Genomic DNA, 13,477 nt, shown 5'->3' with positions numbered 1-13,477 from the left:
TGTTGGTGGAGCATCTACTGTGTTGGGGCACAGATGTGGGTAAGGTGGATGGCAGGGTCTACCCTGTCAGTCAACACTGAAGTCGTTGGAGACAGACCAGAAATAAGAGTAAAAAAGGGAGTGAGTAGGAGCCGATATGGTAGCCTAACAGTCTATCCTACATCTAAAGCCCTGGTGGCCCCTATGGTCACAGGTTAGGATCCCAGCTGCTCCACTTCCCATCCAGCTCCCTGCCTGTGACCTGGGAAAGCAGTCGAGGACAGCCCCAAGTCTTGGGACCAGCTCCACTTGTTACCGCCACTTAGGGAGTGAACCCATGGATGGAAGATCTTTCCCCTCTCTGTAAATCTGCCTTTCCAATTAAAAAGTCAATCTTTTTTCTTTAAGTGGGTAAATAAAACCCAAGGATTATCCATCAGTGTTATGTGCCATGGAGAGAGAGAATGAAAAAAGCAATGGCAACAACAAAGAAGGATGCAAACACATAAAGCAATTACAGATTGAAATGAGGCATTGGAAAGAAACCACCAAGTGGATGAGGTTGAAACCAGGAAAGAGTGCTGAGAGAGGGTGGCCAGGAAGTGACTTCCAGCTGACAATGAAAAACAATCACAGGAAGAATGGGCAGGTCAGCCCCTACTGAGCCATGTGTGAGCTGTATGTGGGTACGGACGAGCCATGGCTGGGCTGAAACATCCAACAGTAAGAAGAACCAGATTGGGTTGAAGGCCAGTCAGGAAAGGCCACTGTTCCTACTAGGACAGGAGGTGAACTGAGTATGGCTGGCTCATGGACCCACTGGTATGCACAAATTCTGGCATTGGAAGAGGTTCTGATGGAGGAGCCTGAACAACTCCTCCGGCAGGACACAGACCCTGCGGGTAAGCATGCAAGAAGCATGATAAGAAACAGCCCAGAACAGGCCATGGAAAGTATCCCGCTGGCATACAATTGGCATGGGTTGAGGGGTAGACTAGGCTGAACCAGTTCACATCACCCGCTGGTGAATCCAAGCATCAGAACAGAGTATGGGTCGAGCCAGGTTTGATCACAACAAAAACCAGTGCATATTATAGAATGCCAAGGTGAGGTGACCTATACAGGATGATGTGGCCACAGTGCCCAACAGCACACGTGAAAACCAGGAGGGAGGGGGCAGAGCCAGCAGGGGGAATATGGGGGGCTCCCCTGTTGGACAGCTACTCCCCCTGGAGAGCATGCTCTGGCATGGGGGCAGACCAGACGAGACAGGACTACAACACCTGTGGACCTCATGTGCGCTAGGTTGGGGAAAGGCCAGGCTGGGCTGATTTTTCCTCCTGGTACAAGCATAAAATAGAGTGCGTGAGGGTTGGTTGGGCTTAGCCACAGCATCAGCTGGCAGAAGTTGGCATTGGGGGCTAATTCTGTAAAGCTAAACTGCAGAACCACCTGGAGAGTGCATAATCCGGGAGTGGGAGAGGCCTGGGGGGGAAATAGTGGGCTCCTCCCTCTTGGGTTACCACTCCCACTGGAGGACATTAAAACCAGGATGGGGTAGGGGTGGCTAGACAGAAGGGCACCCAACAACGTGTGTGCGGGCTAGATAGAGGAGCTGGTTGGGTTGAAAGAAGCTTCAATGCCCACTGACATGTATGAGAGCAGAATAGAATATGGGACAGACTGGACTAGTCCGCTGTACATACGGGCAAGCACAGGAACCAGGACAGGGGGCGGGCCTGGTGGGGGTTATTGCGGGTCACTCCGACTAGGCTACAGCTCCCATTGGTTTATTTTAGATTTATTTTATTATTATTATTATTATTTCATTGGAAAGGCGGATATACAGAGAGGAGAGACAGAGAGGAGGATCTTCCGTCCGATGATTCACTCCCCAAGTGAGCGCAACGGGCCGATACTATGCCGATCCGAAGCCAGGAGCCTCTTCCGGGTCTCCCACGCGGGTGCAGGTTCCCAAAGCTTTGGGCCGTCCTCTGCTGCTTTCCCAGGCCACAGGCAGGGAGCTGGAAGGGAAGCAGGGCTGCTGGGATTAGAACCTGTGCCCATATGGGATCCCGGGTGTGCAAGGCGAGGACCTTTAACCACTTGCGCCACCGCGCCGGGCCCCAGCTCCCATTGGTTTATGTGAGGGCTGGGTGTGTGGTGGGCAGAACCAGGCTGGACTGCAATACCCATTGGTTCCAGTGGAAGACAGGGCTGGAAACAGAACCGACTCAGCAATTACAACCACCAAGTGATTGAGGCGATGGACTGTACCAGGCCCCGTACTTGCTAGTACACACCACAACCTGGTCTGGGATCACCTCAGACAAAGTTTCTTTAGGGATTCCCTCAACCGAACTGTCGGACTCAGATCCCTAACCATGAAAAGACAGAGGACAGAACAAGTCAATCAACTACCCCAGCCATATGTTGGCAGTGAAAAACAGGGCAGAGACTCTAAGATGGACTATGTCAACCTGTGGATTCTGCAGCAATTTCTTCATGCTTGGAATGGTGAGATTGGCAGCAATTCATAACTGTTAAACTGTCAAAACCACTTGAGCAAGACCCTCAGAGCATGCCCCACATCGGGGACCTGGGATGGGTGGAGATTGGGTGGGGCTTCTCCCTTTACTTCCTTCCCCTTTTCCCCAGATATAGAAACCCCCATAATACTCCCATTAATACCTAACCCCAAACCATAATCCCAATTCCCTAAAATCCCCACCAAACAAATCCCTTAATATACCCCCACAAACCAACACCACCCCCCCATCCTGTTTCATTATGCCTTCATTCCACCCCCTTTTTCAATACCCCTACCTCCCCCCCGTCTTAATCTCCAACTCAATACCTACCCCCCCCCCTTCCCCCCACCCTCCATTTCCTTTCCCAGCACATCCCATTTACACTTACAATAATCCCATCATATTCCTCCCCATTATCTAATATTCCTTAATAACCCCCTTTCCTTATTGTGAATTCATCCTTTATCCCTTACAATTCCATTTTTCCTTCCTTTCCTTCTTTACTCATCCATCCTCCCTCCCTAATTCATCATGTATTCACCTTTCACTCTCTTAGCATTTATCTATCATCATCTTTATACCCATCTTCAATTAATATTTCTTAACACCACATCCATCAAATTCCCCCTCCTTCCCTTCACCTACCCCACTTTTAATCATTCCCCTCCCTTTCTTTTACCTTCCCACCCATCCCCCTTACTAATATACCCAAGTTACCTTTTTATCTTCCCATATCATTTTTCCATCTCCTGTCCCACACGATTTGTTTTCTTAATCATTTTGTCTATCACCCTCATCAATAAATCTGCCTTTTTAATACATCTTCCTCTTTACCATACCATCCATCTACACCTATATCCCATACTTTCATCCTTTCCATACACTTCTCATATTCCTGATATCCTTCCCTTACAAATTTCCCTACCTTACTCCCATCCTCCTTCTTATCTTTACCATTTACCACATATATTTCCACCATACCTTTATTACATTATCTCCCCATTTCTCCTCCAACTCCTCCCACCCCAACCCCCCCCCTCCCCATTCCTACTCATTCTTTTATTTTAACTCCCATATTTATTCATTTCAATTTTACACCATGTATCTTACTTCCTGTCCAGGGTCCTAACTGACAGATGGCTGGGCTGGGTCCTAACAGATGGCTGGCTGGGCTGGGGTCCTACCTGACGGACGGCTGGGCTGGGGTCCTAACAGATGGCTGGGCCGGGGTCCTAACTTGCCGCTGACACATGACACTTCCAGCTACAGCTGTTGTCTTTCCGTGGTGTGAGCCCAGAGGATCCGTCATCCCAGGAAGCCTGTGCCAGGACCACGGGTGGTGCTGCACAGGTGGAGGCCAGGGTGGGCCACGGCTGACACACTGGGGAAGAGCAGCCCCCGAGGCCAGCTGCTGGGCCTCCTGCCCCTGGAGTCGCCCTCCCCCGTCCGTCCTCACCTGGAAGGGCTTGGCCTCAGAACCACAGCAGCCCACGCCCTGACCGCAGCCTCTTACACATTTTTTTTATATTAGTGATGATGTTTACATAATTGATCAGGGAAAAGTGGGTGAGACCCCTTGTTTACACATTTTCTTCTTCCCGTAACACCCCAACCGCCGCGTTACCCCTGGGGATTGTGGAGCTGCCACGCACTGTCACCCCAAGTTCCCGCTGTGGAGGCTTTTCGGAGGATGCCGCTCACGTGTTTCCCATACTTCCCACACGCTGCTGACGGCTCCGCTCCACTCTTTCCGAGGTTGGTTGGCATGGCCTCCTGTTCTTCCACTGCAGGGCACCTGGCCCTCCGCATACACCCTTTCCACCAAGCCCCTGCTGCCTTCCCTCCCTTCCCGTCCCCTCCCCATCCACACCTCACCCACCCTGGCATCTCCACCCTGCCCGTTCTGTGTAGACATCAGCCAAGTCCCCCCACTGCCCCGCCAAAGAACCAAATCATCCACCTGCTGAGCTGAGGTGCCCTCAATGCATGAGCCCAACTTCACCTGGGCACCTCCTATGCCATCACCCTTCTCCTGCCCTGGTGCCCCCGACGGGAAGACGCCAGACAGACTGGGCCTACACTTCCTGCCGCCCACAGACTCCCTCTCCGCCCTTTCCTCCTTCCTTCACAGGGCACAATGGGAGAGGCGTGGGGCTAATCCCACCTCCCAGCAGGATGCGTTGCACCATCCAGCCCTTTGTTTTTGGGCATTCCAAGCACCCTTGCCCGCCTGGGTCCAGGGTCATGGTGGCTGCTCCAGGTTGCACAAGCCCAGGGAGGGAGGACCCCACGCGGCCGAAGCTTCCTGGTCTGCACGAGGAGGACCATGAGTCCTCATGTCACAGACCAGCTGGGAGCGGGACGTGGTGAGCAAAGCTGGGCATGTGAGGCTGTGTGTGGTGGGCACAGCAACCAGGGCTGATGCCCTGGACAGCACAGCCAAGGCTCAAGGGCAGACCTTGCATCTGCACATGAACAGTAAAGAAAGCCATCTTCCATCTATTGAGTGTCCACAAGGACCAGGGCTGGGCCAGACCAAAGCGAGGATGCAAGGGCTCCTACTGGGTCTCCCGCGTGGGCGCGAGGGCCCAAGCACTTGGGCCATCCTCTGCTGCCTTCCCGAGGTGCATGAGCAGTAAAGTTGGACAGAAAGTGGAACCTCTGGCACTTGAATAGGCGCCCATGTTGGATGTCAGCACTGCAGGTGGTGGCTTAGCCCGCTGTGTGTACTCCAACACAGGCTTGGGGTTTACCCTTTTGTAAACCCTCATGGTTTGCAATATATACTGTGCTCAATAAGTGTTGCTAAGAGAGAGAGAGGTGTCTATTTTGTTCTCTGCTGCTTCCCAAGTGCACACAGCCACAATGGACACACAGCGAATGTTCTGAATGCTGGCTGAAAGGCAGGTGGGAGAGAGGAGAAGCGGGAAGGACTCCCAGACTGGACAGACAAAGCAGGACACGTGCACGGGTGGGAGAGTCCTCAGCCCTGGAGGGGGGAGGAGACGCGGACACTGGCCGCAGCGTGGGTGGGCCTGGAGGGCGCAGTGCTGGGAGAAGCAATCCCTGCAGCAACCAGCCAGCGCCGAGCAGCTCCACGGGGAGCAGCCAGGCTCAGGAAGGCAGAACGGAGGACACAGGAGGCCAGCTTGGGGACTGGAGCCACTGTTTACTGGGTGCAGGTATCTGGCTGGGCAGATGGAGGGGAGCAGACAGTGGCGGTGCTGCCTAGTGGCACAACGTCCTTCCCAGGGACTTGGGTGCACATGGGACATGGGACGCGGATGGAGCATCCTGGCAGCCCTGGGGCAGCCTCAGGGATGGTGCTTGTGCTTGCACGCTCAGTCATCCATCAGGTATTACACACAAGGCTGCACTACACTCCAGGAGTGGAGCTTCTGCGGGGAGCCGGCTGGGACAAGGTGGGCTGCTGCAGCTGTGAGGGTCTCCACCTCCCTAGCCTCCCTTGCAGGTTTAAGAGGGCCAGGCCTGAGGGCTGGGGTTGCGACACAAAGGCACAGCCTGTAGAGCCAGCATACCACATGGGTGCTGGTTCATGTCCCAGCTGCCCCGCTTCCCTGTCTGTGGCCTGGGACAGCAGTCGAGGACGGCCCAAGGTCTTGGGACCCTGCACCCGCGTGGGAGACCCAGAAGAAGCTCCTGGCTCCTGGCCTCTGCTTGGCCCAGCCCTGGCTGAAGCAGCCATTTGGAGAGTGAATCAGTGGATGGAAGATTCTCTTTCTCTCCCTCTTGCTCTGTAATTTTGCCTTTCAAAGCAACAAATCTTTTTAAAAATAAAACAGGGACCAGGCCCAGTGCAATAGTGCAGTGGTTAAGGTCTTCGCCTTGAACACGCCCGGGTCCTCTGTGGATGCCAGTTCAAGTCCCAGAGGCTCCGCTTCCCATCCAGCTCCCTGCTTGTGGCCTGGGAAAGCAGTCGAGGACGGCCCAGAGCATTGGGATCCTACACCCGTGCGGGAGACCCAGAAAAGAAGTTCCTGGCTCCTGGCTTCGGATCGGCGCAGCACCAGCCGTTGCGGCCACTTGGGGAGTGAATCAGTGGCCAGAAGATCTTCCTCTGTCTCTCCTCCTCTCTGTACATCTGCCTTTCCAATAAAAATAAATACAAAAACAGGGACCTCGTGTTTTCTAGAGAATTCTTGACCTTTTTATTATGTTTTAAGTCTGTCCCCTCCCTCCCAGGGTGCATGTCCCCAGGGAGCTGGACGAGGGGTCCGAGCGGGCGTCACAGTGACCCCAGTGTGGGCGACTTCCCCGGCAGTGTCTTACCTGTGTGTGACAGCATTGCTGCTCGCATGTGTGAGCACACGTGTACATCACTGCATCTATGTCATGTGTGTGCGCACGTGTGTGTACACGTGGTTTGTTTCTTGTCACTGGGTCTCCCTTACCAAGGCTTCCTGCTCAAAACACAGGGTGGGGTGGGGGCCCGAGGGGCAGAGGTGGTCCACGGGAAATACATATGCCAGGCAGACACGGGTGAGTGGGCCCACGTGCAGGTGCCCAGGCAGAGCCAGGCTAAGTGCCACAGTGACCACGGCACACTCAGGAGGCAGCTGAGGGCCAGGAGCGTACAGGTGGGGCTCTGAGTCACCGCGTGGTCCCGCACCGGGCTGCCAGGCCCGGGCAAATGACCATCATTAGGGCATTTAACAGGCTGGGGGAGGGCCTGGAGGACAGGCCCGCCCCAAGTTAGGAGGGAGCCCCCAGCCCCAGGGCCCCACGACAGGCTGGAGAGAAACCTCCTCATCTCACCGGCTCTGCCTCTCCCGTCCTCTCCGAGTCCCCGCCCCAATTTCAGTCTCCACCCTGTCTCTGTCTCTCAGTCTGGGACTCTCTCTCTGGGTCTCTGTGCCCCCTTTCTCTGTGTGTCTCTGTCCCCTCTCTCTCTCTGGGTCTCTGTCCTCTCTCTCTCTCTGGATCTCTGCCGGCCCTCTCTGGATCCCCATGTCAACTCTCTGTACTTCACTTTCTCTCACTGTTCTGCTTAAGTTGGACATCCCCAGCTCTGGCACCAGTCCAGGACAGAGGACCCCAAATGGGAAAGCCAGAGGGACAGGACTGTCCCTGCCCAGGTGTGTCCACCTCTCTGTCCAGCCTGGCCTCCTCCGTCCAGGTCCGCAACCCCGGATGTCCCCACTGTCACTTGTGTGCTCCGACTTCCTTCTGCCACACTTCACCAGCTCCTCGCTGCTCTCCACTGTCCTGCACCGCCACTGGGATCCCGCCGGTGAGGGAACACACGGGCAGAGGGGTCTCTCCTGCTCTCCCACCCCACCTGCTCACTCTGAGTCTATTCTTCTGTCTCCATTTGCTTCCCCTTTATTTCTTTTAAAGTTACTTATTTACCTGAAAGGATGTGTGTGTGTGTGTGTGTGTGTGTGTGTGTGTGTGTGTGTGTGTGTGAAATTCTTCCATCTGTTGGTTCCCTCCCTAGATGGCCACAGCAGCCAGAGCCGAGCTGATTCCAAGCCAGGAGCCCAGAGCTTCATCCGGGTCTCCCACGCGGGTGCAGGGTCCCAAGCACTCAGGCCATCCTCCACTGCTGTCCCAGACACAACAGCAAGAGGCTGCATCGGAAGTGGAGCTGCTGGGACTCGAACCGGCACCCCTCTGGGATGCTGGCTGTGAGGGCGGGGTCCTCATCTGCTCTGCCACGGCGCTGGGGCCTGCTTCCCTTGGCACATTTCTGCTCTCAGCTCCTGGGGGCACCCTGTGCCTCCCTCCCCCATCTCGGTTTTTCTCCCTCTATGTCTTCTGCCTGGCTCCCCATTCACCTTCCTCCTCTTCGCCCCCTCCCCTCAATGCCCCCTGCCTTCAAAGCAGCTCCTTCTGGGAGCCTCCCGTTTCTCTGAGGAACTGCACAGCCTCCATCCCCAGGCTGTTCTCCCCCTCCACCCCACCGCACCCCAACTCCCCCAACCCACCACGAGTCCACTGCCCAGCTCCAGCCCCAGGCAGACAGGTTCTCAGGACAATTACAGCTGCTCCTACTGCCGTGGAGGCTTGGGAGGGGACGAGGCCGGGCAGTCTTGGAATGGGAACAAGCAATAAAAAAAAAAAAAAGGCAAGAGCAGACAGTGGGGGCCGGGCCAGCTGCCCAGACCGGGGATAAAAGGCTTTGCCAGGTGACTGCGAAGGGAGTCCCCACCCTGGCACCTTTCCCCACCCAGCCGTGAGCCGCTCAGCATCCACAGCCCTGTGGTCGCTGCTGCGGGGGCCACCCAGGACCCCGCCCGCCACTGGCCGCTACTCCACCCCTTCCCCGTCTCTGAGGGTCTCTGAGTGAGTCATTGTCAGCTGTTGAGTCTCCTGCAGACACAAGATCTCTCTCTCTCTCCTTTCTCCTTCTTCCCTCTCCCCTAACCCCCGTCTAGCTCCCAGAATGCTCCTGCTGGTGGCACTTTACGTCTTGGCTGTAGGTAAGGGGGTGCGAAGCCAGGGGAGCCTCCCTAAAGGCTTCGGGAAGAGCCCGACACAGGCTCCCGGGGACGTGGGGTGCTCCTAGGGTCCCCAGTGAGAACGAGGCGGGGAGGGGAACTGTGAGGTCCTCGGTGGGTCAGACCCCAGGTTCTCAGTCCCATTGGAGAGGAACCCCGGGGTGAGTAGCAGACCCTGGGGTGGATCCTGCCGCGTGGGAAGGCTGGGAGCCCCTTGCAGGTGTTGGTGGAGACGGTGTGGGTGACATTGGGACGTGTGAGCTCAAAGGCGTGTGGAGTCAGGGGACAGAGATGCAGTGAGACCCTGGGGCAGTGGCCTTGGAGCTGCCACCGAGGCGAGGCGGCTGGCAGGAGCAGTCCTGGGACAGTCAGGGGTGTGTGGGGGTGGGCGATGGGGAGCGGCTGAAGTTGGGGAGTCGGATGTCCTGTGGGGTGAGGGACGGGGTGTCCGTGCTTACTGTGCTGCTGCTCCCAGCCACGGCGCAGAGCCAAGATGATGACAACAAGATCATCGGAGGCTACACGTGCATCCAGAACTCCCAACCGTGGCAGGTGGCGCTGCTGGCGGGCCCCGGGCGCAGCTTCCTCTGTGGGGGCGCCTTGCTGTCAGCCCGGTGGGTCATCACAGCTGCCCACTGTGCCCGCCCGTGAGTGCCCCATCCTTGCCCTTCTTGGGTTAACGGGGAGCCCAGAACTGGGATGAGAGAGCTCAGAGCCCACAGCCCAAGCATGGCTCAGCTGTGCTTCCCCACAGCCTTTGTGAAGTCCCTTCTTACAGCCCAAGCCAGCCTCGGGGCAGAAGCCAAGACCGCTCTGTTCCACGTCCAAGAGGACAGAAACACTCCAGAACCCAGAGCTGGCTTCAAGGCCTGGGGTCCAACCACAAGGCCTGGGGTCCAACCGCCAAGGCCTGGGGTCCAACCACCAAGGCCTGGGGTCCAACCACAAGGCCTGGGGTCCAACCACAAGGCTTGGGGTCCAACCGCCAAGGCCTGGGGTCCAACCACAAAGGCCTGGGGTTCAACCACAAGGCTTGGGGTCCAACCGCCAAGGCCTGGGGTTCAACCACAAAGCTAGTAGTTGTGCTGTTGGGAACCCAGTATGCTGGGCTACAGCACCTTTTGAGGACTAGACTCTAGGTTTCAAATGTCAGAAGGCAGATCCCTCCTCTGAAGGCACCTCCTGCCCCACCCAGGCATCCCTGAAGTCTCTCCCAGATTTTAGGCCTAAACTGAGAACCCAGCTGGTAATGAAGACCTCACATTCCAGGCTAGAGCTATCCCAGGGTGTATGACGAGCCAAATCCAACGCCACAAACCCAGCTCCCTAAGCCAACCTCAGTCCAAGATATAATATAATCCGAGAGTGGCGGCCAGCCTCCAGGACCCCGAGTCCAGGCCACAGCCCTGAGAGCCGGAAGGACTAGGTAGAGAATCAAGAACAGGCTGCAAGGGCATCCAAGGCTCAGGCCAAGGCGTAGGACCTCAGAGCGCCACCCACTGGCTGAAACTGAGGCCGCAACCAAGAGCTGCCTCGAGGCCCCTGGCTCAGGGGGTGGTCCCCGCCCTCACAGAGCCCCCATGTGGGGACGGCGCGCCCCCAGAACCAAGTGCTCTGGCCTTGAGGGACCCCGGCCATCCCTAGAGCTTTGACCCCAGTGCAGAATCAGCACTGGAAGCCACAGCCTGGGCCACCATCAGGATGGGAGGGTGGGGCTGCGTGCAGCAAAGCCACTTAATTTTTTTTTTTTTCTTGAACGATGTATTTATTTTGTTTGGAAGGCACAGTTAGAAAAACAATCTTCCTTCTGCTGGTTTGCTCGCTAAATGGCCACAATGGCTGGAGCTCAGCTAGCCTGAAGCCAGAAGCCAGGAGCTTCCTCTGGGTCCCCCGTGTGGGTGCAGGGACCCCAGCACTTGGGCCATCCTCCACTGCTTCCCCAGGGGCACTAGCGGGGGGCTGCATCAGAAGTAGAGCAGCCAGGACTCCAACTGCTGCCTGTGTGGGGTGCTGGTGCTATAGGTCGTGGCTATATATGCTGTGCCATAGCGCCGGTCCCCAAAGCCATTTCATTCAGAGCTAAACCCAGTCTCCCTTGGAACCCAGAACCCACACAGACCCTGAAACTGGGCCCAGAACACTGAACCTTCCCCACACCCCCAAGCCAGGAGCCAGAGCACGGTCACAGGAAGAACACGGGGAGGCCTGTGGGGCTGGGTCAGGAGAGACCACCCAGGCAGGGACGCTGGCCTGTGGTGGAGGGAGCAGGCTGCACTTGGGGGGGACACACACCAGGAAGCAGCCTGTGAACGGTGTTATTCCTGGGGGTGGGTGTCTCGGGCCAGGATCCTCCGGGTGGCCCTGGGAAAGCACAACCTGAAGAGGTGGGAGGCGACCCAGCAGGTGCTGCGCGTGGTCCAGCAGGTGCCACACCCAAGCTACAGCTCCAGCACCCACCAGCACGACGTGATGCTGCTGCGACTGGAGCAGCCGGCCCGGCTTGGGAGGGCCGTGAGGGCCATCGCCCTGGCCCAGGCCTGTGCCAGCCCCGGGACCTCCTGCCGAGTATCAGGCTGGGGGACGACGTCCAGCCCGATCAGTGAGGACCCCATAGCCTTGACAGACGGGGGCGGGCTTCGCATCCTGGGTTCCAGAGCGAGGGCTGGACCCCCGGTGTGAGGGAGGAGGGGCTGGGCTGGACCCCTGGGTGTGAGGGAGGAGGGGCTGGGCTGCACCCCTGGGCATGAGGCAGGAGGGCTGGACCCCCGGTATGAGGGAGAAGGGGCTGGACCCCCGGTGTGAGGGAGGAGGGGCTGGGCTGGACCCCTGGGTGTGAGGGAGGAGGGGCTGGGCTGGACCCTTGGGTGTGAGGCAGGAGGGCTGGACCCCCGGTATGAGGGAGGAGGGGCTGGGCTGGACCCCTGGGTGTGAGGGAGGAGGGGCTGGGCTGGACCCCTGGGTGTGAGGGAGGAGGGTCTGGGCTGGACCCCTGGGTGTGAGGGAGGAGGGGCTGGGCTGGACCCCTGGGTGTGAGGGAGGAGGGGCTGGGCTGGACCCCTGGGTGTGAGGGAGGAGGGGCTGGACCCCTGGTCTGAGGGAGGAGATGGGAGTGTTGACCTCTGCCCTGACCTGATACCCCGACCCCAGCCAGGTACCCCAACGCTCTGCAGTGTGTGAACGTGAACATCTCCGGGGAGCAGGAGTGTCAGCGAGCCTATTCAGGAGCCATCAGGGAGGGCATGGTGTGCGCAGGCGTCCCGCAGGGAGGAAAGGACTCCTGTCAGGTGAGGAAGACTGGGCTGGAGTTGGACGGGAGTTGGGGGCCCCCCGGAGGAACGGACCTGGCTCCTGTCCTCCTCGGGAAAGCAGGACGACTCTTGTCCTGGGGCCACTGGACCACCCTCCCTCCCTGGGAGAGACGGGGGTGTGGGGAACAGTAAATGAGAAAGGCGCATGGCGGGCCTGTGGCCTCGGGATGCCGTCAGGTGTCCCATAACCCACACGGAAGTGTGTGGCTCCTGACCGTAACAGATGGCGGTTCAAGTCCTTGGGCACCTGCCAACAATGCGGCAGACCAGGGTGGAACCCCAGCATGGGCTGCCCGCCCACCCCCGGAGCTGGGAGCCCCCAGCGCCGCGTCCCAGCCTCCCTGACTCTGCATGCGCTTGCAGCTCCGCCCACCGTCCACTGCCCACCGCCCACTGCCCACCGCCCACCCGGTCTCCCTCTCTGTCCCCTCCCCCTCCCTCAGGGTGACTCCGGGGGACCGCTGGTATGTGGGGGACGGCTCCAAGGCGTGGTGTCATGGGGCATGGAGCGCTGCGCCCTGCCTGGCTACCCCGGAGTCTACACCAACCTGTGCAAATATGGAAAGTGGGTGCAGGAGACCATGCGGGGCAAATGAGGCCCTGCGGACCTGCTAAGCATGCCAGCCAGCTACCTGCTCCCTGTCCCAGGGCCCCCCATTCCGGCTTCCTCTCCTCCCCTGTAGCTACTGAAGCCCCCTTCAGCTGCAGAGGGTGGGGCACCAACTCCGGGTCCACAGGGGACCACACCCAGCGCTCCCAGTGTCTTCAAAGTGCATAAAATCATAAAAAAAAAAAAAGAACCCTCGTTGAATGCCTCCAGTGCTCTTTTATTTCGCTCAAGAAACGCACACAGCCCCTCACTCCCACCCCGCTCTGAGCGGGGGTTTTTTAAGCTCCACCTGCAGTGCCGCGCATCCGGTGCACGCACCTGTTCCTGCTGCTCCACTTCCGATCCAGCTCCCTGCTGACGCACCCAGCAAAGCAGCAGCGAAAGATGCGTTTTGAGGTCCTTGCTACTGACATAGGAGACCCAGAAGGAACTCCTGCCTGCAGCTTTAGTCAGCTGTATGGCCTTTTGGGGAGTGAGCCAGCGGATGGAAGATCTCTATTTTTCTCTCTCTTGCTGTAACTCTTTAGGATAATTTTTTAAAAGATTTATTTATTTTTATTGGAAAGTCAGATATACAGAAAGGAGGAG

General features: G+C 57.7%; 1 protein-coding gene across 1 annotated transcript; it reads left to right on the top strand.

The window, feature by feature from the left end:
* The first annotated feature begins 8,916 nt into the window (after positions 1–8,916).
* KLK14 (kallikrein related peptidase 14) lies at positions 8,917–12,875 on the top strand. The gene is made up of 5 exons (XM_040978217.1): positions 8,917–8,953; positions 9,447–9,618; positions 11,317–11,570; positions 12,119–12,255; positions 12,723–12,875. The coding sequence occupies exons 1-5, from the start codon at positions 8,917–8,919 to the stop codon at positions 12,873–12,875; spliced, it is 753 nt and encodes a 250-aa protein (XP_040834151.1).
* The last annotated feature ends 602 nt before the right edge of the window (positions 12,876–13,477 follow it).

Source organism: Ochotona curzoniae, unplaced genomic scaffold, assembly GCF_017591425.1.
Source record: "Ochotona curzoniae isolate NIBS_2020 unplaced genomic scaffold, NIBS_Ocur_1.0 contig_2861, whole genome shotgun sequence".
Taxonomy (NCBI): domain Eukaryota; kingdom Metazoa; phylum Chordata; class Mammalia; order Lagomorpha; family Ochotonidae; genus Ochotona; species Ochotona curzoniae.
This window is presented reverse-complemented; position numbering and strand designations above follow the sequence as displayed.